This window comes from Schistosoma mansoni, chromosome 1, assembly GCF_000237925.1.
Source record: "Schistosoma mansoni strain Puerto Rico chromosome 1, complete genome".
Classification (NCBI taxonomy): Eukaryota; Metazoa; Platyhelminthes; class Trematoda; order Strigeidida; family Schistosomatidae; genus Schistosoma; species Schistosoma mansoni.
The window spans coordinates 8,858,822-8,882,731 of record NC_031495.1 but is presented as its reverse complement, the minus strand read 5'-3'; the positions used below and the strand labels follow the sequence as shown (position 1 = coordinate 8,882,731).

The 23,910-nt window shown below is 34.6% G+C and overlaps 2 protein-coding genes and 1 non-coding gene across 3 annotated transcripts in view; 1 reads left to right on the top strand and 2 right to left on the bottom strand.

Annotated features, from left to right (window-relative positions):
* Smp_123830 (putative collagen alpha-1(V) chain precursor) overlaps nucleotides 1-12,746 on the top strand; it is a gene marked incomplete at both ends in the record, with an annotated part of 48,505 nt that extends 35,759 nt beyond the window's left edge. The window contains 11 exons of the mRNA XM_018793164.1: nucleotides 76-244; nucleotides 332-493; nucleotides 1,033-1,356; nucleotides 1,520-1,843; nucleotides 1,931-1,984; nucleotides 2,081-2,333; nucleotides 2,770-2,904; nucleotides 5,157-5,316; nucleotides 7,062-7,170; nucleotides 11,310-11,606; nucleotides 12,597-12,746. Coding sequence (XP_018647704.1) covers nucleotides 76-244; nucleotides 332-493; nucleotides 1,033-1,356; nucleotides 1,520-1,843; nucleotides 1,931-1,984; nucleotides 2,081-2,333; nucleotides 2,770-2,904; nucleotides 5,157-5,316; nucleotides 7,062-7,170; nucleotides 11,310-11,606; nucleotides 12,597-12,746 — 2,137 coding nt within the window. The remainder of the gene's footprint in view (nucleotides 1-75; nucleotides 245-331; nucleotides 494-1,032; nucleotides 1,357-1,519; nucleotides 1,844-1,930; nucleotides 1,985-2,080; nucleotides 2,334-2,769; nucleotides 2,905-5,156; nucleotides 5,317-7,061; nucleotides 7,171-11,309; nucleotides 11,607-12,596) is intronic.
* Smp_tRNA_01527_Gln_TTG.1.1 lies at nucleotides 5,977-6,042 on the bottom strand. Its single transcript has one exon. It is a non-coding gene (tRNA).
* A 4,743-nt stretch (nucleotides 12,747-17,489) lies between the features above and the next one.
* On the bottom strand, nucleotides 17,490-22,620 carry Smp_003190 (26S proteasome subunit P28-related; the record flags this gene model as incomplete). Its single annotated transcript, XM_018793163.1, has 4 exons — nucleotides 22,498-22,620; nucleotides 19,287-19,698; nucleotides 19,121-19,236; nucleotides 17,490-17,687 (listed from the first exon to the last, which is right to left on the bottom strand). The coding sequence occupies exons 2-4, from the start codon at nucleotides 19,654-19,656 to the stop codon at nucleotides 17,490-17,492; spliced, it is 684 nt and encodes a 227-aa protein (XP_018647703.1). The 5' UTR covers nucleotides 19,657-19,698; nucleotides 22,498-22,620.
* Between the last annotated feature and the right edge of the window lie 1,290 nt (nucleotides 22,621-23,910).

The following is a 23,910-nucleotide window of genomic DNA, read 5'->3' as shown; positions in this document are numbered from 1 at the left end:
GAACTTGGAATTTAAACTAATTTCTTTTCGTCATTAATCTTAACCCATTTTGTTACTTTCTTGAACTGGAATTAGTGACAAAGGTGCACGTGGTCCTCCTGGCCCAATCGGTGAAACAGGTGAAAAAGGTGTGCAGGGATTAATTGGCAAGCCAGGCTTACGTGGACCAACAGGAGCCGATGGAGAACAAGGCGACCAAGGGAGTCCGGGACAACAAGGTACTAAGGGAGACAGAGGCGAAGCGGTAAGCTTAAACAGTAGAATAGTCATTAGTACCGTTTTCTACTGATGTTTTTCCTCACCTACCTTCTTTCACATTTTTTTCTTGCAGGGTGAACAAGGTTCTGCCGGACAGCAAGGAGCAGCTGGATCTCCAGGTCCTCAAGGTATGGTTGGGGAACCTGGAGAGATAGGAATAGCTGGAGTTGCAGGGATAAAAGGTATAGAAGGCAAAGTTGGGCCACCGGGGGCACCTGGACCGGCTGGTGTACAGGTAAGTTCTTGAATTTAGATTAAATCTTTCTGATATAGTCCCCATATTGTTTCTAAACAATGACATATTATTATTGTACATGTAAGCAAAATGGCAGCTATATGAAATTGCTTATAAAGCATTTTACAGTCTGACAAACAGCCCAAAAGTAACCACAGTTTCATCCATGTGAATGAATTTCCCTTCTGATTTTAAGATTGATAAAATTGATAATCGACTTTAGTGAGGCTTGTAAACTATGTTACCAAAATGTACACATTGGAAGATTATCACATTTTTATGGTTGGATTCATAGTTCTATCTGTGTATTATTAAACTGTGTCAAAAAGTCATTTATTAAGTCATTCCGTTTCAATAATTGTAATACAGTAGCATCAAAATTGTACTAAAAGATTAATAAGTAAAGATAAGTTAAAACGGCAATAAATCTTGATCAAAATCGTGAGCACATACCACACACAAATGAATAGGTTATGTATGAAATCGATAAAAGAAAATTTTCTCCAAATTACTTTTCTACCTCTCGTAATAAATTTTAGGGCTCACCTGGTCGAAGTGGTCCACGTGGGGAACCAGGTATTAAAGGAGTGATCGGTGCAGAAGGCCCACCTGGATTTCCTGGACCCGTTGGTTTGGCTGGGGCTCCAGGAAAAATGGGAATACCTGGAGTACCTGGTCCTCCAGGATTACCTGGATTAAAAGGAGAACAAGGAAAGCCAGGTGCACGTGGTGAACAGGGGGCTCAAGGTACTACTGGACCACCTGGACCAAAAGGGATGAAAGGAATGCTCGGGAGACCTGGACGACAAGGTCAACCTGGATCTGCGGGACCACCAGGAATAGTTGGAGAGCCAGGTGTTCAGGTAAACAGTAGATTTTTATTAACTACACTTGAAAATTATTCATTTTATTTATGAATAAAAGAGTCTTTAATTGCCTTGTTTTTATCTTCATTGATAAAAAATTTACTAAACTAGTCAATCACGTTTAATACAACTTTAAAATGTACATTCTGTTACATTCCAGGGTGCACAAGGGCCAATGGGTCCAGTTGGTGCTCCAGGATTGCCAGGCGAGCCAGGCGCAGCAGGTCCGCCGGGAAAAGATGGAGTTAGAGGACCTATCGGTTTAGAAGGACTATTTGGTGATGATGGGCCCCCAGGACCACCTGGACCTGTGGGCGTTCCTGGTGTTCAAGGTCCTCCTGGAACAGCTGGTGAGACTGGTCCTACCGGAGACCCAGGAGATCGAGGTGCTGCTGGACCAATGGGATCTCCTGGTGAACGTGGACCGCCCGGGATCACGGGAGCTGAAGGACAAGTCGGTCCTCAGGGGCCTGAAGGAGAGCAGGTAAGTTAAGTTTTTTTTATATCCACAAGTTATTTTACCTTAATCTCATCTAGTGTCTAAATATCTTGACTGTTTTGTAACTTTCAGGGTCTTCAAGGGCCACCAGGAGAATCTGGACCGAAAGGGAATTTAGGTAAAACGGTAAGCAATCATTTTGCCATTGAAAGATTGGATTGATCGCTTTTTAGCACATTAGTATGACATTTTTATTTTCCTTTCTTCTCAATTTCAATAAAGGGTTCACCAGGTCCAATTGGTCCAAAGGGAGAGTCTGGTCCAAAAGGAGTAGGTGGTAATCCCGGAACGGTTGGACCACCGGGACCTAAAGGAGAGCAAGGTAGTATAGGAGACCCTGGACCAACTGGAAAACAAGGTGAAATGGGTGATCATGGGGATCAGGGACCTCCTGGTCCTCGAGGGCCCAATGGTGATGAAGGAGAATCTGGACCTCCAGGTCCAACAGGCCCTCCTGGCCCACCTGGTCTACAAGGCAAGTTTGATTTTGATACATCACTTATTAAATGATTTCAAAGTTGACAACATCAATTCCAGAGACTGAGAGAACGCAATGATGAATTCCTAAACTGATGACTGTAATCATTTATTAAATCTCTCTTTAAGAACGCTCAATTTGTTTGACGTTGATGATGACCAATGAATTATTTTTTGATACACCATAATACTACTGTGAAATACGTTAAGACTGATTTTCATCCTATAAAGCAATCATTTTACCGTGAATATTCTTGAATATATATTTATAAATAATTAGTCACTAATCCATCGGATGTCTACAGTTTTATTAAATTTGCCCTGATTGATATTTTATTACTATTAAAGTGACTAGTAACATATTGTCTATTATCAAGAAAATGCTGTCAACATACTGACATTATCATAAGTATTGTCGATTTACATTTAACCAGGTCCTCGAGGAGAACAAGGTCATCAAGGTGATCCTGGACCAATGGGTAAACAAGGCCCACAAGGTCAAGTGAAAATAACAAATAATGGAGAAAATCTACGAATGAGATATAAGAGATCAGCTGCAATACAAACTGGTAAATATGCTCTATTTTAATCTCATTTATTGATGAAACAATTTCCTTGAAAGATCAATTTTGTTTACTTGATAAAATGTAGTCATTAAGTTGATATAAAGGAAATTTCTTGACCAGAAAATATCTAAAGTTCTAAAACTTTAACGAAAACATTGAAAATTCTTTAATAAGACAGTTCGTGAACGGTGGTTTAAGGTTGAGGGTTGTTTTCAATATCAACTGATTCTCACTAGATGATTAATGAAAGCCAGTAACTATAAGAATTTAACTATATTACCAGGGATTCATATATTGCTAATAACAATGGAAGTAGTTAGTACCGATTTGCAAATTGTTCCCATGTTATACACATTTATGGTGATCATCGAGCTGTTTGAAGGTCTCAGCCTAAAAACTCATCAGGCCATTCTGAATTCATATTTTTGAAAAGTCTCAAACTTAAACAATACGACTATACAGAATTCTTTAATTTTAAACTGAGTTCAGACCACAATGAAATTTGTATTCAAACATAATTCAAACGAATTCGGAAACCCAATATACTTTCTCGCTCACTTTTTTTATTCTCACTCAAGTAGTCAATTGTGAGGGGTTGTGTATCATATTTCGGACACCGCCTATCACAACAAATTGATTCATAGTCCAACACTGATCAATATGTCTACCATAAAGTACTTCTATGAAACTTGAATGAAACCATCTTTTAAATGTTAAATGTACTAATGATCATTGTACTCATTCAATTATTTAAGTATACAGTCATCATTTAAGATTTGCAAACCAACACAATTCTTCCTAATAAGGAAGAACACTCAACCAGTCGTCATCATTTCATTTAAGAGGTAGATGTGTAAGCATTAAATAATGTATTGCTTTTGTAAGGTATGTTTATGTAAATACAACTGTAGTATATGGTCACTTGTTGTATAAACTCTATTCATTCATTCTAATATGCATGAAGATCATTGTCCGTATTTCCAGTATTGTGTTGGACAATGATGTAATGGATTTTTGACGTAGTCTAATACACTAGTTGAAACGAATTAATTATTTATTTGAACACATAAACATTGGTACAAAGGGTCTCCAAATACACACAATAACAACGAGGCCAGTGATAGTTATCATTGATTTGTGTAAGGGCTGTGATACTACCAGGCTTCTCAAACCAAGGTAGGTGGTTTTTTATGGGGCCACTCCTCTAGCCTTTAAATAAAGGTCTAATCCACAAGTCAGTGGAGCAACGTTGAGAGATACAGCCCCATGGTAGCCGGTGACCAACAATAAGTTCATACGGCTTTTGTTCCCTCAGCATCCTGGAGCCCATATATACCATTGACTTGGAATCTGGGTTTTTCAACTACCTCAGGTAAACCCTCTGTATCCACCAACCCGGTTAAACCTCTGGAAATTCGCTTTTCGTTATCTCAATTTCATAAACAACAGTAATGCCTCGAGAAGGCAGTGAGTAGGACTTCTCTGACAGTGGCTGTAAACGTGTGGCCATGTGAGAGCATTTTGAGAGGTTGATCTGACTCTCCACACCCTCAACCGTACCACAGAGTTTGAGGGCAAGAAAGTTGAACATCGTGTACCAACCATGTAGATTAGATTATTTCCAATATTTTCCCAAGCGTATATTAGATACAGCTAAACAGGATGAACTCTTAAATAGGTCATTAGAATATTGAACAGTTATTTCTTTGGGTGTGTGTGTTTATTATTGGATCTATCATTGAAGTATTCAACTGTGATGAATGAACTCGGGCAATGTGGTTTATTTTAAATACTGATTGATAATCAGTTGCATTTGGTGAGCTAATCAAATGCTTTAATATTCTCTAATAATTAATTACCACATATTTACAGATACGTACTAAATTGATCATTTTCCTAGCTGAATATCTATTTACTTTGAATTAAAAATTATGTAATTACAGTGAGTTTGGTTTGAATTTAAAGCTTTTTATATGTTATGTAACATACAAACATTCATCCAAATAATCAAACTGATCTTATCAGTTGAAAACGTGAGTCATTTGAAGCTAGACCACCAGGGAAAACCTGGAAGCACTGAACGGCCGTTTCATCCTATTGTGGGACTCTTCAGAAGTGCGCATCCACGACCTCGCCTCGTGAGATTCGAACCCAGGACGCTTTCAACTATGAAAATACTAAATCTCCACAAAAACCACTTCTGATAATAATGATCTTATGAGCATTTAATTATCTTTGTATTTTTTATATTGTAGAAGAAACACTTGAACAAATTAATCAAAATATATTTGGACGTGTAGATGCACTGAATAAGAAAGTACGTTCAAGACGTTATGCAACTGGTTTAAGTCCCCAAAATCCAGCACGGACATGTAAAGATGTTAGATTAACAAATAAATTTGCTCAGAATGATACGTAAGTTTAATTCATCATTATTGGTTGTTTGGATCTTCTCATTACTATTTAGGACTGCAATTCATCAGTCTCATTTGTTATCTGTGCATTCTATGCGGATTGCTTTGATATTGCCTGTAGTCATAATCGCAGTAAGGAGAGATGGGCTCAGTAGCTAAGTGGATAACGTGATGGCGTTTGGAGCAGAAGTTACTGGGTTTGAATCTCAGAATGATCATCAACTCTGGGATGCAGGTACACCTAGCTGACGGGTCACAAATAGGACGAGAAGCGCAACCCGGATTTCACTACTAACCACCATCCATCTCTACTTATGATTAAATTTATTCTAACAATAACGAATATTTTCTAGTTAGTTTATTAACGTGAGACTTAATTTAAATAGGATGATAAGTTTGACTAAAAATTGTATCCTTTTTCATCGCTACTTTCATACAAATCAAATAATCCGTTACTTCAGAGCTGAGCTGTAAATGGCCAATTATACTTCTTCCTGTCACAATAGCTTGAATGATTATAAGTAGTCGCATTAATAATAATGTTAACAAAACAGGAATTATGGTAAGCAGAGATGGATAGTGGCTAGCAGTGGAATCCAGGATGCGCGTTTCGTCCTATTTGGGGCTCGTCAACTGGATATACCTGTATCTGAGTTGATGTTCACTCTGGGACTCGAACCCAGTACCCTCGCTTCAAACGCCATCGCGTTATCCACTCGGCCACTGAGTCGTATGCACATATGCCAATTAGAGACTGACCAGTTGCTGTCCTAACACATCGATGGGAAGATTCAAACAAACAATACTAAGTGAATTTAAAACAGGAATTAGTTTGATAAAAGTGCCTCATACACATAAAACAGTTCGAGGGAATAATGAACGAAGGAAGAATGCATTACGCTTAAATAGGTGGTATGATTTAGAATTGTATCACTGAGTTAATTCTGTAAACTTAACCTTGTATGGAAAAAGAATGAATGTGTTTTTGTTGGAAGATTACTTGAAATTTACCTTAATACTTGATCAATTTTTATAATATTTATTATCTCGTGAGGCGAGGTCGTGGATGCGCACTGCTGAGGAGCCCCACAATAGGACGAAACGACCGTCCAATGCTTCCAGGTTTTCCTTGGTGGTCTAGCTTCAATTGACTCACGCTTTCAACTATGATAATATTTATTATTAAAATTCAGTTTTTATAGTTGACAAACATTAACTGGTTAATTGTTGAAAACCATGGAGGACTATACACGTGTTTTCATTCTGTTATGGAACCCAACAGTGGACAATGAGAATATCACTTAGAATAGAATCTAGAGTTGTGGAATTTTCATTTGAGAATCTTTACGTAAGTCAATGCTAATGGAAACCATCCGCTCCTTTGCGTTTTCTTCTCAAGTTATTATATTAATCATGAATGGTGGAGTCCAGCCATACAGAACATAACATTTAGCGCTTACTGTGTAGTCTGATAACCATGGGTTATATGTTGTATATGTAGGAGAGTAGCCATTGCCAAGAAGCACATACGTAGATTAAATGGCTCTCTAATGCTCCCTTGATTTAAGTACTTGAGCATCACATGTCACACCATAATAAAAAAGGGACTTCAAATTGAAGATTATCCATAAACACATGTCTTTCTATAATCATTTATTGATGAGTAGTATTAATTATTACTGTCTTGATCTTTAACAATGGAATGCTCAGTCTTATTCTAGTTATTTTTTTGTTCTAATTTACCAGTTATTGGGTCGATCCAAATGAAGGATCAAATAAAGATGCAATTAGAGCGAAGTGTACATTTTTTGATGATGGCACTGTTGAGACATGTGTTGATTCAAGCATGGATCAAGTAAGTGAATGTTACTAACAATCTTGGTAATTCATTAAAGATGAATAAATGTTTATTTTAAGTGGAGATTTTTGTGTGTAAAACTTAATTTTAACGTCGTGTCCATATAGATAAACCAAGTGCAAATCCCAGCAACTAGAGAGAAGGAAAGCTTATGAATATGTGATTTATAAATATCATAGTTTCATTCTTTCGTTATTTCATTGTAAATATGAGGCTTGTGTTATTCTAAACTTGATATTCTTCTATCATATTTGGTTATTGCGAACGAGTTTTGTTGTGATTTTCCACAGCCATTGATATCGTCATTCTGTTTGTTGTGATCATTATCTCAGAATGATCTCTCACTGTATAGTAATATGAAATGTGACAACTTTGACCAAAACATATTTAAACAATATCCTATGTTAAATGAGTAAACAATTGATATATAGTTAGATATAATGACCCAACTTTACATTAAATTCGAATTCACTAGAATAAATGTTCCTTACTTAATGTATTGCTGCCGATCCAATGTATTGTCGTGAGCTGGGACTGCCAACAAGTCCAAAAAGCGACGAAAACAGTTTCCCACTGTCCCTTATTTTTGAATCCCTGTTTAATTGGTTTCTGTTAATAATGTAAACAATCTTAAAATATACAAACCAAATTCATACTCGTTGTAAGACCCTGTAACTCGACAGCTTAATAGATAAAACGTTGACGCTTTGAAGCAAGAAGTACCAGGTTCTAATCTTAGTAAACACATTTGGTTGGGAAGTCCTGAATAGGACAGAATGCTAGTCCTAGATTCCATTGATATCTACTCTTCAACTGTTATATCTTAGAATCGCCACTGTTATAATTGGAGAATTAGGTTTGTCAGCATTGTTGTAACTGGGTAGCCAACTATAACATCTGGAGAGTCGTTGATATTATGTACGTATCGACTTCATTGAATTCACAGTCTTCTTGCTTTAACTTGACAACCGGGAAACACTGCAACCCTTCAGTCATACTACTTATAGTGGGAAGTGGGAACCTCTACAATTCCGATGAACCAAAGTGAGAGCACGAAAGATTGATGAAATAAGGTTTTATTGACTCCTCAAATACACGTATCCAAACAAATCCCCAAATCACATCTGAAACCTAATCATCCTTAGATCATAATATAATCATTCATATAACAAATTTTACGTAAACCTAACAGTATAACACGGGGGTTGTTATATGGTTACTACAACATCACACACAATAGATATAGTTCACTTGAATTAATACAGGGAATAAAATTGTCAGACTGAACGAAGTTCACATCTGATTCCAAGTTCATGAGAAGTTTAAGATTAGAAAATTTATTATCGATACTAACTAAAGTCCTAAACTGTACAACTTCGATTTCCCAAATTTCAATATTGTCATAAAACCTAATGAATATCTGCTCATTAGGTGAATGTTTTACATTTAGTATTGTCATCATGAAAACTTATGTTAGAATTTAAGTGAATATATTTCAAAATTTGCATGGTTGAAATCATGAGTCAATTGAAGCTAGACCACCAGGGAAAACCTAGAAGCACTGGATGGCCGTTTCGTCATAGTATGAGACTCCTCAGCAGTGCTCATCCACGATCCCATCTCGCAAGATTCGAACCCAGGATTTATCAGTCTCGCGCGCAAGCGCTTAATCTCTAAACCACTGAGCCGGCATCCGACGGTGTTAATGTCTAACTTCAACCAATCCAGTGCTTCCAGGTTTTCCATGGTGGTCTAGCTTCAACTGACTCATGGTTTCAACTATGAAAATACTGAAATCTTCACAAAACTCCTTCTGAATATTTCTGAATAATTAGTAATATTACTTCATTATTGTAATAATTCTGAAATTTATTTCCACACTAGGGAATACTAGTTACATATCTGAAACCATTACCAAGTGATAGTGAATGGCAAAGTCAACTTCGAGTAATGAATTCTACAACACCATTGGATGTAAGTTCTATAAATGAATTTTTAAATGATTTATAATTTATAATTTATTAATATGAATCACTAAGACATATTGAATGAAACTCTGTCTGCCTGGATAGTTTACTGGAAATATCCATAAGATTAATAGTAATCACTTATCAGAAGAGATTTTGTGGAGATTTCAGTATTTTCATAGTTGAAATCATGAGTCAATTGGAGCTAGACCACCATGAAAAACCTGGAAGCACTGAACGGCCATTTTGTCCTATTGTGGGACTCCTCAGCAGTACGCATCCACGATCCCGCGTCGCCAGATTCGAATCTAGGACCTACCAGTCTCGCGCACGAGCGCTTATCCATTAGACCACTGAGCCCGCATCCGGTGGTCTTAATGTCTAACTTCAGCCAATCCACGAAGTTGAGCAACTGTTCACCAGTTGTCTTCAGTGAGTTGATATCTCACAACAGATCTGGTTGAAATCCACTGGTCACTTAGATTAAATAGCTCAAGTCATAAATAAATTGGGTATTATTTTTAAAATTAGTAAATGTAGACAGTAATGACCTACATATGCACTTCTAAGTTAATCCTTAGACTATTCAATACAGAGTCGTAGTTTAGCCGAAGTCAGAACAATTAAGCTATTTGACTTGATAAACTGTTTGTAAAACGTAAATTGACACCATTCGTGTACAAAACACAAATTAACACATTCTATTAAACAAGGAAAAAGTGCGATATAAATAAAAAACGGAACTGTAACTAAAGGACAGAAACAATCAGTCAACAAAAATCAATATCATTAGTGAATAAACAACGCATAAATATTCAAGGTCAAAGAAAGTCAAGATGATAATGAGTTCATTTGTCAACCACATCTTATAGTGAATTCAGTAATCAGAAATTCCTATTGCGTAATTTCCGCGAATTCGTTACTTGTATTTATATACGTACGTCTAGAGATGTGTCATTTCATTAACTAATTGCTATATGCCATCGAAATCACTGATAATCTTTGGAGTTTGTTTTGATAACGAGAAGTTTATCTACAATTCTTCCAGTAATAAAGTTAATTTTAGTCTCCGTTTGAACGTTATGGTGATACGAATGTCATTTTATTTCTGTTGAATACAATACCTCTTATACAGTAAACAGATATTTGTGTTGATTTATTAACTTCAAGTGTGATGGATTTAATAGCGGTGGCTGATTTAGGTATTGCTCTTTCATCGTGTCTATATTTTACGTATACAAATGGTTATCAAACGATAGCAAAGATTTATGGCTTAGTTGAGTAGTTTCTTTATACTGTATTCTTCAAGTGAAATAAGTTTAATCAAAGAAACAAACAGATTGATTTGGCTGAAATACGTGAATTTAGAATAGCTTCAAATGTTTGATTAAAAATTCTGTTTTAGTCAGTATAGAACTTGAGATCAATGTGCACCTGTTCAAGTTTTTATAACACATTAGGATGATAAGGTCAATTTAGTCTTAGACTGGTAGCAAAGGAACCGAAATAATGGCACTATCAATGATGATTGAAAAAGTCTAAACATTGAGAATATAGTTCTAAGATAAGGAATGACAAGAGAGCCAATATGAATGACTATTGAAGCTTAACTTCTAGGTATAGGTAAACAGTGAATTCGTCTGAATCACTGTAATTGACTCTGATTTACATCACTGAATATCTCTGACCACTGACCATAGTCTTTGTGTGGTCACCAACTACGTAGTTTAAGCTTAGTAATAATACTTAGTCCAACAGTTATTGGTTTAATGGACTAATGTCACGTCTTGGTTTGTTCTCTCCTAACTTTTTTTCCAATTTACTGTTATACCAGCCAGCATTCGGTGTCAAGTTAGTTAGTGTTTTGGGCACAAGTTACACATATTTCAGCCTCTTCAGTTGACTTATAGTCTCATCAACCGATATACCATCTTTACAATACATCCTACGTTTGACTTCCTCATTCCCGACTACATTGTTAAACCGAGTACAAACTCTGAGAAGACAACACTTATGATCAAATGAAGATGGTGGAGAAGCTTTGTAGTTCAGTGTTTTATGGTAATCTTAAATATTAATCTAATCCAATTTTTTTACTACATGTATCGTTTACGATATTTCACACCGAACTAACGAGAACACTTGTATGTTTTTCTTTCCACTATTCAGTTACATAATTATGGAAGTCATTCACAAGTTAATATGTTACGTATTCAACATAGATATGCATCACAAGAACTTGAATTTTTATGTGATGGAACAGAAATCTATGGTTCATGGAATTCACGTACAAGTCAATCAGATTTTAATAAAGCAACAGCTCTGCTAGCACATAATGAACGAATGCTTGATTTAACTTCAGGTGAAAGATTAGGACCGGGAAAATATCATATGGATAAGCGTAATTATCGAAATAATTTAGATCGTGTTGATACAAGTATTATTGTAGAATATGATGGATGTCAGGTTAGTTAGTAAATCATGAAAATTTTTTCTAAATAAAGCTTTTCTCAATTTTTCTAACAATAGTAATCACAATAAATAGTTAACGCTAGATAGGTTTCAGATTACCAAGGCCTTATGAAATAATTCATGATTTACCTATTATCCAGATACAATGAGTCGATATTCAGTCCAGATAAAACTCATAAAACAAACAATTGTCCGTTTTGCTGTCTATACGGAGATTCACCTAATACAATGAATTCAAAATAATTCAAAGGGAACAAATAGAACAGATAAACAACTAAATCGAATATTTAGAAGATAAATAATGACAACGATAACAACAACTGATTTCTAACATTGTTGAATGATTTCTTTAGAGGATCTGTCTGCCTCTAATAATTTAGTAACATAGTCATGACGACCCAAAAAGGACAACAGTTGTGCCCTTATCTGAGCTACACGGCATTAAATCCTGTTCTCTCAGAAGATCAGTCTATTATCAACTGTGATCTCTGTGAATATCTTAGACCATCTGGTTCCGGTGTATCAAAACTATTGAGTCATGCTGTAATGGATCAGATAAACATAAATGAATCTCAACACTGTCCTGATCTTTCGTATAAGATCATTTAATATCATTATAAAGCATAAGTTTATTGTCAATGGATAATGAAGATAATAGGATTATTTGAAACTGGAAAGCCCAAGTGATGATAATGAGGAAAATATAACTTGTAACTTAGAACACATAGGAGGTCAGGTTCACTAGTAGTTAGTCCGACTACCGTATTCAACTTTTTACAACATAATTTATATGATAGTGTATTAACTGAAGAAGTTGGATATTCTGACCCTAGAAAAAGGATACACCATAATTCAAACGTGATAGTTTAATAAAGAATATAATCTCAACATGTACTCTTTTGAAAATGAGCAATTATTACCTTCAATATAAATAATCTCTATTTACATTTTCTTGATGTCTCCCTTTTCATTCTTTTATTCTAGTACTTGACAAAAGGTGCAGCCACTAAATTATTGATTGAGACAAGAGATTTAGAAGTATTGCCAATTATTGATTTTAAAGTACGTAATTTCGATAAACAAGGAACATGTTCATTAAGTGTAAATGTTGGTGCTGTATGCTATCGTACATAGGAACAAAGTAAATTTCCGGAAAAAAAATAAACTATATATTTAATTGAATAAATTCATATGTTCAATATTGAATGAACTATTATTCCTTATTGTTTTGCTTTTGTCTGTATGAATATACTTTCAATTTCAAATTAATTTAATAAAATCTAAGCTGTTTTTGTAATGCGCGCCAGAATTGATACAAATATACAATGTTCAATTAAAACAAATGTAAGTTTGAAAATTCAACCAGTTAGGCATTTTTATATCACTTCACATGAGCATAGTTTTAAACAATACAAACAATAACAATATCACCAAAGATGTCTGTCCATTGTGAACAAAATAAAAAATTGAGAAAAGTGCATTTTTTATGGTTGTTAGAGTTTTCAATGTTGATTAATATCAGTGGGGACAACCGAACTTATTTATATAAGAAATTGAAGAATCTCTTAGTAAAATCCGTGAACCATACAGTAAATATGAATTTGCAAATCCCCCATCAAATTTTTCATACTTGAGTGTTTGTTTTTTATTTCCACACTAATCATTCTCTGTTATCGTTCTATTCTCTTCGATCTTCTTAGCCCTGTACCGTCAGATATTTCACTTTCGATTGATGAAACATACTACTTAAAACTGTCAAAATCAGTAGCACACACCATAATTACGGTAAAATAAGAAAGATTGATTCAGCGAAGAATTCTATTTTCGGTGAATTCATTTTCAAAGCTGTATAATCGTATATATATGTACCTACTTTTCAAAATGATAGTAATCACAATAATAGTGATAGTGAAATCTTGTTAAACATGGTAACAGTGATGTAGAATACACAAAGGTATTAAAACATCCTTTTTAAGGGAAACTAATAATAGTTTTGTTGCTGAAAGCTTGAACATTGATTATGAAGATAGGTAGTAGTAGTAGTAGTAGTAGTAGTGGTAGTAGTAGTAGTAGTAGTAGTGGTAGCAGTAGTAGTAGTGGTAGTAGTAGTAGTAGCGTAACTATAAAGAGATCATTGTAGTTGTCCAAGGAGTGGCATTAGTATTTGAGAACGTTGACTACAGGTTTTAATTGTTTAAAGCAGCTGGGAGCTTTTCGACTAATGTAAATGAAATAACCTACAAATTAACTTGAAAATTTTCTCGAACTAAATCAATTTTTGCATAGACCTTCACATTTTGTCCTATTTGGAAAAAGTATTCAAGGTTATTCTTAATTATGAAATATTGAGAGATGTCAGTTAATAGAAGGGGGATCTCTGCGTCCTAGAGAGAGCTGTGACTGATCGTTGTAACGCTTTAATGAGCATAATGCACCTATGTGGTTGAAAATCGAGTACAAGAATTAGGGGAATGCTTGACTTTCTAAAAAATTGAAACTGTAATTCATCGGCTTTATGCAAGTGATAACAGCTACGACCGTGAAACATATGGTTAAATACAGACAAATAAAGAACTAAGCATGAAAGCAATGCATCAGGTGATAACAGTGGTTAGAATGATGAATATGGGTTGTAAAATAGTCACCAAATTCACCCTTGCTCTTTCGAAATAATATCATTGATAAAATTAAGAAAACTAGATAATTTAATGCTTTTGAAACACATATCAAGATCCATTGTGTCATGTGTGAACTGATCAAAATCACGTGGCAAGCCACCAATCAGAATTCCAATCCTAATACTGTCGATTTCAGGTCTATTATCTACTCTATATCTTAGTCTCTGACTTGGTCAACCATAAGCACGACCATAGTCATCAACTTTGAGTCAACAGCTTAGTCCCTATCGGTTCACTGTTCACAAGCTTCTCTCCATGCCCTACCATTGAATTCAATAGTTAGCAGCCAACATCTACTATCCTTACATTTTAACCAGATATGGTCTACATACAGACATACCGGACTTCACCACACTTAGCATGAAAAATAACAATTACACATAAGCAAGACAAGTATCTGTGAATCAAAGATAATGTAGATAGACCGGCAACACGCTGAGAATAATTCGCACAAAAGTTTCTTATAGTTTAACTAAAGGCTTATAATAAAAGGAATACATAGACAAAGTAATCTGTTTATTTAATGGTTATACAATAAGTATATAGATAATAATAATGATCATAATCCATAAATTAGTTCTGGAGGTTACCATTTCTTCAATTTTCGTTCTAATACATCATTGACAGAAGAAGCTTATTAATTTCTGTTGAATATGTTACCAATTTTTAAATATCAAGATTAGAGGTCAAACCAAACATACACAGTACTTTTATTAGAACTTGAGTTTGGTTATCTAATGAAAATATTGATTTATTACACTATACAACAGTAATCATCATCAATAACGAGTTGGCTTACCCGCCATCTCCAATGCCTACCATTTTCGCTTCGTTCTCTTTTATTAGCTTCATCCCTCTGATTTCCTGTCCAGATCGATGAGTGTACAAAATATATATTTATTCAAAATCCACTCTCGTATTTGACTAATGTCACTTCGTTATTCATCAACGCGGATTAAGTCATGTATTGCATACGAGGATAGACAGGATGTATATTTTGACAATCAACCATTCATATGATCTAAATGGAGCCAGATCAATGCCCCCTCACCATTACTGTGTGACCAAGTTCAATCTTATTAATATCTAGGCATGATATCTGTTTATGCTTAGATTCGTTGCCTAGGGTATTACACGAAATATATGCTACTCCCAGTCGTGAGTGTAATACAGCAATGAGTTGAATTGTTTTAGTCAATGAATCCCTTGATCGATTGTTTTATTCTTAAATTTATATTTGACCGTTTCTGCTTATTAAGTCACTTTTCCGCCAGTAATCTCATATTCTTATTTGTGTATAATGTACTTTTTGAATTGTTTATCCTTGACGATTTCCCTACTTATAATAGTAATATATTGTTTTCTGATTCACAGTAAATGATGTGGTTCTAGTCTTATACATTTATTCAAAGTTATTGAACTTAACCTTTTTTCTATCTTCGATATTCATCATTCCATTGTTGTTACTCTTCTATTATTTCTTTAGAATTATTAACTAAGGATTATTTCAACATTCAGTCATTCTGTTCTTCATATACACAAAATGAGAAAAATTATCTGTCTTTTATAGAATATCTTGATAACTTTTTCCACTAATCGTCAAATCATTGAATAACATCTTTTTCTATATTTGATATTCATAAACAATTTATGAGTATTATATAGTTGGGATCATGAGTCAATTGAAGCTAGACTAGCTTCAATAGGTGTTTCCTGGAGTTCTAGTAAGAAGCAGTAACCAGTGGAGTTCAACCAGGTCTGTTGGGAGATATCAACTGACTGAAGACAATTGGTGAATGGTTGCTCAATTTCGTGGATTGGTTGAAGTTAGACATTAACACCGTTGGATACCGGCTCAGTGGTCTAGAGGTTAAGTGCTCGCGACACTGATAGGTCCTGGGTTCGAATGTCGCTAGGCAGGATCGTGGATGCGCACTGCTGAGGAGTCCCACAACGGGACGAAATGGCCGTCCAGTGCTTCCAGGTTTTCCATGGTGGTTTAGCTTCAATTGACTCATTATCTCAACTATATAAAATTACTAAAATCCCCACAAAACCCCCTTCTGATGATTTACGAATAGTTTCTTAATATTCCTCAAGTTGACAATTATCTTCTATTTCTAATCTATTTTCACTTTGATCTACAAATTAATTTTCCGTTGATTCCTGAGAGTATTCTCAATCATCTATCATGCAATGAACTACATTTCCATTCGACTATAGACTTATGTTTCCTAATAAACTGTCAATAGGATTGTACAGCTTAAGTAAATGATCTCATAAGAAAAGAATTTTCGCTGAGTTACATTTACTTCTTATCCAATTTACGAAGAGTTAAATTGTGGCGTGTGCTAATGATGTAGATAGATATAAGTAGTATATATCATCAATTGAAAGTGAAAGGCCCTGAGACAGAAAGCTAAAAAAGATCGGAGAAAAAAGAACCAGAACAGAGAATGATTGTTGTGGAAACAAAAGAACAATGAATTCTGAGAAGATTGATTAAATTTTGCAAGATTTTACTAAGATGTTTAGTAATTTTGTGTTCAAATACATCCGATTGTCCCCACTTGTGTTCTCGTTCACTACAAAGTGACTAAAGATAACGATTGGAAATGATTTACTATTAGCTAGCAAATATATTGTGACGAAAATGATAAGCTTGAGTCTAAAATGCGATCATTTTTGTAAATAAAAATCTGTACGTTAAATTATGATTGAAAGATTTAACTAGGGATTGAGTATTCTATTTCATCTCGACTAATACTTATAATAAATCGTAGTTAATCGAAAAAATATATATCTTATCACAATTTGATACGCATCTGCTTAAAGTTAGGATTATTATTAGCAAACATCAGACATTAGATTGAAACACCAAGCTTATCACATCTAAAATCACTTGAGGCAAACTTATGTCTCATCGAGATCATGATCAGTGTTTTTATACAGAACATTTTTACGATAACTAATCGTAACAACAGTTGTAAACGTGAGAGTGCTCCATCTGCCCATTTTCTTTGTTTTTTGTATTCCTGTCATTCATGACTTGATTGCTTTCTTTTCTACTTTATTTAATGCTCACATCATAAATTCATAATAATCGATTTTATTAATATGTATACCGTGTTGTACAGGTGTGTATGTAAACAAGACATCAGAAGTACTTTTAATTTTCACGCAGTGTTGAACGGTTTAATCATTTCTTCTTTTTGCCTTTACCACTTTTCTTTCCACTCTTCTTTCCACTTTTCTTTGTCCCACCTTTCTTTTCATTTGCCTTAGCTTGTTTATCAATTTCTCTTTGTATTGCGAATTGGGGAATTAGAGGAACTGTACGTGTTTGTATTAAATGCTCAATTTTAGGTAGATCACCGTTTGCAGCGTTCAATAAAACCTGTAAAGAGTCATGTTAGTAATAATGGTAGTAATAATAGTGGGAGAGGAATAAAATATAACAAACAAAGAATTTTTAAATTTCTGAAAATAATACGAACAGTTTGATGATGATTTCATGTATATCATGTTGATAGCCTAAAAAAGATATTTCCCATGATAGCCTTTGTATGAGAGATGGAATTTGATGGGAATCTAAATCTATCCATGAATAATAGTTTTTAAAAGAATCAGTTATCAGTTAGTGAATACCTTCTTCTTTGATACAACCGTATAATACTGGTCGAGATAACAATTAGATGTGTAGCTGTTAAGCACTAAATCTACTGTCGAAGAGTTCTCAAATTCCCCTTTTATAACTTGGCGGGCCTAGAAATCGCTTGGAAGCATTTTATTCAGTCGGGATTGAATAGAAGTTTCTTTGAAACATCTTGAAGGATAACGGATCACGTGTCAACTTCTTATTGCTAATATTAATTATGCCACTACAACTTTCTAGATGATCAGGGTCGCGTTAAATAGCAAAAGTAAGCACGAGTAAAGCGTTCTTTTTACTTTACCTATCAACATTAGTAAACAACTGTAAAAATATGCATTTAATAATGCTGTGATAAATAACTAAAAGACTGATGAATAAATCAGGACTGATGAAATAGATCTTGGTCAGGAGTGTATCTGATTGAATGAAGGTGATAAGTGACAGTAAGTTAAACGAAATAATAAGAGGGTAATCCTTAGATTATAAACTATCTGACAAATGTTGGTGTTTCTTCTGATGTCTATGATTACAGAGTGTCGTTGGGCAGTGCTAAGGCTGTGTAATTAAAAGTCAAAGATAACGGTTAGATGATTTTTAATTGCTACTTAAGACGATAAGCTATCTAAATGATATCAGTTGTAGAAATCATAAGTAAGCAACAATTAGGGCTTTTAGATTCTCTATCATCTTTAAAAAATTTTACCATAATTATTTAAGCTCGTGTCATAATTAGTAGTATGGTCGGGAAAAGGATAAGGACAAAATGTGAACTGATTGGCAGACATCTCCTACAACAGATTGAAAAACCACCTTCTTGACTCATGTGCTTAAGACATGCTGTTCATAATAAATAAGTGATAAGTAGGGCTAAATAAACAAGTATTTTGTGAAAGAATGTCGTAAAAGAAAATGTGCATCTCAAATCCATGTTTTTGGCTGAGAAATTTTATCAAATTCCAATGCAGGACATTTTCCAACCTAAAATACACTCCATTAGAAGAGACTGAGACATTAGGGAGAGGCGTCTTCGAACTGACCATGTCAGTATAGCAAACAAGCTTACCTGTTGAAAATAGTCAGCATTAGCTAGAGTTAACTTTATAGCCAAGTCAGTAAAAATGGTCAATGGACATTTTAGGTGATTAGCATAGCATCTATTCTTTAGAATGACTTACTTTCCAAGTTTCGGACTTATAAATTGCCAAGTCAATCGGTTTGACGCCACTAATACATTCATGATTAATATCTGCCCCAGACATAAGTAAAAATTTCACCACTCTTGTATGATTTCCTGTGAAATAAATTTTATAGGATGCTGTAAATTGAATACAGATGTTCTACCTTTAGCGGCCAAATGTAATGGTGTAGTTCCATTTGAATCCCATATATTTACATTTGCTTTATTAGCAACAAGAAGTTTCACCGATTCATAGCTTCCGTCTGTTGTTAAATTTAAGATTTTTTTTGAAGAGAAAAATAAATAAATAATTATGAAATTTTTAGCATGTTTACTTGCGGCTGCATAGTGTAATGCTGTTTTACCAAAACCATCAATAAAGTTTATATCCACTCCATTTGCAATAGATCTGCTTACAGCTTTTATATCAGCATGACGTGCTGCTCTACATAAATTTAATTCATTTGGAAAACCCCATGGAATAAATGGATCGGATGATTTTTGTTCTGATACCGATTCAGCAGTTGCTGTCATTTTTTCATAGTTAAAACAAATACATAGATTGCACTATGTTATCTAGAAAACATAGGGAAACATTTCATTCATGAGAATAGAATGATTATCATTACTATTATTGTGAATAACCATATACTGATCAGGCAGTTTCTAAAGGTCCGATAAATAATCATAAAACAGTTTTGTTTCCAAAGTCTATAAACCAATAATACTTAGCAGACACCAGTAAAATGTATTATCATGCTTACCTGGAAATTCTACCAAAGAAGTCTGTCTTTTACGTTGTACTGTGATGTAGTTTTGTCGACCTTTCAGGTGATGGCTGAGTTGTTTGACCATCATTATGCTTCAATAAGACGCGTAGTACATTAATTACAAGTGACTCACACAATAAAGTGACTTAGTACTTAGTTTGTACCCTCCGGAGCTGGTAGTAATCAGTTGATAAGAACCGGTACGAAATCAATGATACGAGATATCTTTGTAGAACTATATATTATATTACTTAATTCATGTCCCTCAACGTTATCTACATCTTTTCAAGTTATGGCTTGAAATAACCCCGATTTAGCTATAAGCGGAAAACGTTTTCCTATCTCAGGATATACTTTACGAAAAGCAAGATATCTCAATTTTTCGACACAATATTTCTCCTTTTCAGAAATTTCGCTCTACTCAATTTTTGTACTCCATTTTGAAATATCAAACAAAGTTTTATTATTATTAATGATGTACAAAATGCATGTTATCGTTTCGTTTTATTTCTCCGTTTAGTGTACTCATTGATTTCAGAAATGCTCTATGTATATCACAATAAATAGTACGCTGCTTTAGAATTTATGGACTATCATTTAAGCCTCAAATAACGATTTTGAGCTTCATAATAAGTAAGGGGTGAATACAAAGACAACGAAAAACATAAGGCACGGAATATATTTGAACATAGTGATATATTTTTCTTGGAGTTTCTAGAATTCCCTCAGTACTTGAAGTCAAATTTGACTTAACAAAACTTGATAAACGATTGTCTCTACATAAAAGTTCAATTACAAATTAGTCTAAAACTATCGAACGTAAAACAACTACTTAAGAGTTACATAAACAGCGAATTAGATACGAAAAACTGAAGAACTAATCACGCATAAAAATGATTGATTAATAAAGTTCATATTGTGAGGAAATACAAGTATCTTTGATTCCAACAGAAATTTCAAGTTCAAGTTGAAGACATATTATACTTTTTTAATAGACGGACTGCTTTCCGCAGTCGTTTGGTCTAATTATGTGGAATTTGGACACTCTAAACAAAATTAGGTAAATTTATCTATTACATAAACGTATACAAAGGTCAATAAATAGATAATGTGATCAACTATATCAGTGCATGGAACACACGTAAGATTACAAAGAATTTAGTGAATCAGTTTAGCGTTATTTGGGAATTATAAAGTCGAGTTAAATAAATTATTAACTGTCTTTAAATGGAAAGACTGACAAACAGCTGTTGAGCTACATTGAACACAGCGATACTTATACGTAATAGCAACAAAAAATAACGTAAGACTAAAGTGCATAACTAAATTAGCTTAGATTTCCTTTTAAGTCTTTTGTGCAAAGGATTAGAAGGACAGTGGACTGAGGATACTCTGCAGCCAAGCAAACTGTTCGGCGTTATAATGAGCAACTGCCATTCGTTAGTTGATTGCACAACGATAATCCTGTGGGTGATAACGAAACGCCAGTTAGCTACGATGTAAAGAAACAGTATGCAACTTGAGGAGGTACTAAATTTACATCATTTAAGCCCGAAAAAGTACTTGTCAAAAGTGATCCCAAAATGATTATGTAGAAAGGCGAAAACAGTGAAATTAAATCCCGTCCTTAGATTGATGCCGTAAGTCTTTCTATAAAATTATTCCTCTAGGGTGATACAATTGTATTTCTGTGCTCAGTAGTTAGTCGTAGAGATATGTTGCTGGCCATTAGTGACTTATCATTTAATTATGCAGCTGTCAACATAGTTAGCCATGAAGTCATAGCGTCCCTAATACATACGTTGTTGTAAGTAAAAGTTACATTCTTACTCTTTCTTCGCCAACGTAAAAATGTCTTCTTCATCAGTCTCCTTCAGCCTACATTTAAAAAGTTGGTAATTATTTTAAAATTCCAGTGACGGAAATACTGCTTCGCACTGACAACATTGTAACTGCAGCAGGTAGGGGTGTTAGTTTCGAGACACACATCACTGAGTACATTTTAGATAAAAATCCTCACAATTTGATGCACTGTCGTATGTAATTACACCTAATTCTGCTAAGGATTCCCCCCAGAGTTTCTCCGAAGTTCGCCTTTATTTTTCCTTACTTTTATGCTTGAGATAAATCAAAAGTTGAAACTATGAGCATTGAAAATGAGAAACCTGAACGTAGCACACACCCTCCTATATGTTCAAGTCTAGCCTGAAAGTACTTTTTATTTCAGGGAATGTAAAAAGCAGAGTATGGGATATATTCTCAAAGAAAGGAAAACAAGAAAAACAAGTCGGCGACTCAGTGATCAGACAGAAGAAACTCACATATAACAATGGAATAGATAGATAGCAATCAGTAGTTACACAATGGAAAGATAAAGATAACGTGACAATTAATAATATATGTTGAATAAATAAAGTGGTAAATGCGCTATATCTGTGTAGTGTTCAGCCTTCAGTAGGTTTGAATCTAGTATAGTGTTACCGTGTGCGCTCGATGACTTTAAGTGGCAGCAAGTGAGATTTTCTGAAAGAGAATAACCAAACGTTTTTCTCTTATAAGAGAAAACATGGATCAATGACTCAGTAAGCAGACAGAATGCACTTACATCTGATCAAGAAAGCAATTGATGATAATCGGAAATGACAGGAACGAGAGACTAAAACGATATGATAATCGGGACAAAAAGTTGATGGTGTTGTGTTTCGAAAGTGTTACATCTAAATTATTTGCACTACCCGGTCCAGCCGTTGTCATGGTGAATGTAATCCAATATCCTTGTGACGAGTTCGAATAAAGTGTTTTTTTCTTTTCACTCGCTTTTGTTATTTCACATCGTTCGAATTCTTTAAAAATGCCTAAATGATTGTTGTCCAGTGGGTTTTGCATATCTTATAGTCTGAGTAGGTGAATTTATGTCCAATTTATATCCAGTAACCAAAATCCTAAAGCAGTAAGATTTGCAAAACCAGAAAATATGCAATAATGATAGCAGTCGGTAAGTTAAGACGTATGAGGGTAGTCTAAGCCGATGGCTATCCATTAGTGAGTACATGATCATCAAGTCTCCTCTTCAAGCTACACACAGAAAGCTTTGGTTGCTTCGACTAGGAGAATCCTCTGAGCAGAAGGAACTGAGGATAAGAAAAATTATCAGCAACTGGGTTCTCTCCCCTTGATGTGCACTCGAAGAGCATAGTGGCGATATTCTGGTAATATGTTTGTGTTGGGATGACTTAGAGTACTTGTAATGTTGTGCGCCATTATCAAGTCACTTTCTATCCCTATGTGCTTCATCTCAGATAATCAGAATTATCGGAGTTTACATTCTTAAGATTTGTTCCTTAGCCTATCCACCCACTTAGTACCCTGTCTCTGTACTTCGTCTGAGATATAAACATTTTTTCTGAAGGGAGGAGGCGCAAAAATGTTTTGAACTTCGAAATGAGACTTTGAAAACGTTTCAAAGTGTTAAAAACAATCCTGAGGTGATTGTACCAAGTTGTCATCTTAAAAACTGAAGTGTTGTATTTTTTTGACTGAATCATGACTATATTTTGAGTGAGTGCCTATGTCTTCCGTAGTCACCAGTCTTATACTGCGCTCTGGAGAGATGATGAAGAGAGGTTTTTAATAGAGGATCTAAGTCATATGAATATTTTAAGGGCTTTTAGATTCCTGCTTTAATTGATCGGCAAACTTGGCATCAACGAATTCTATCATCTCTAACTTAGTATGATCTTTCCAGTTTGGCCTTTTAAGAGCATCCACTTCCGGTTTGAAGTTTTTCATTTTGTCGTGAATATAAAGAGATATTTTTGTTAAGAATTAATACACTTCACTGAAAGGGTGATGACGAATATAGATAGTCACGGATGAATAACCTTCGTATTATTAGCGGATAATGGAACCCACTGCACAGAAATATTGTTTAACAGCTAGCTTTCTGATATTGGATGCGGTCACTTACTTACGGCCCCGAAAATTTCTCAGTCGGACGGTTTGGCAGAAAATTCTATTT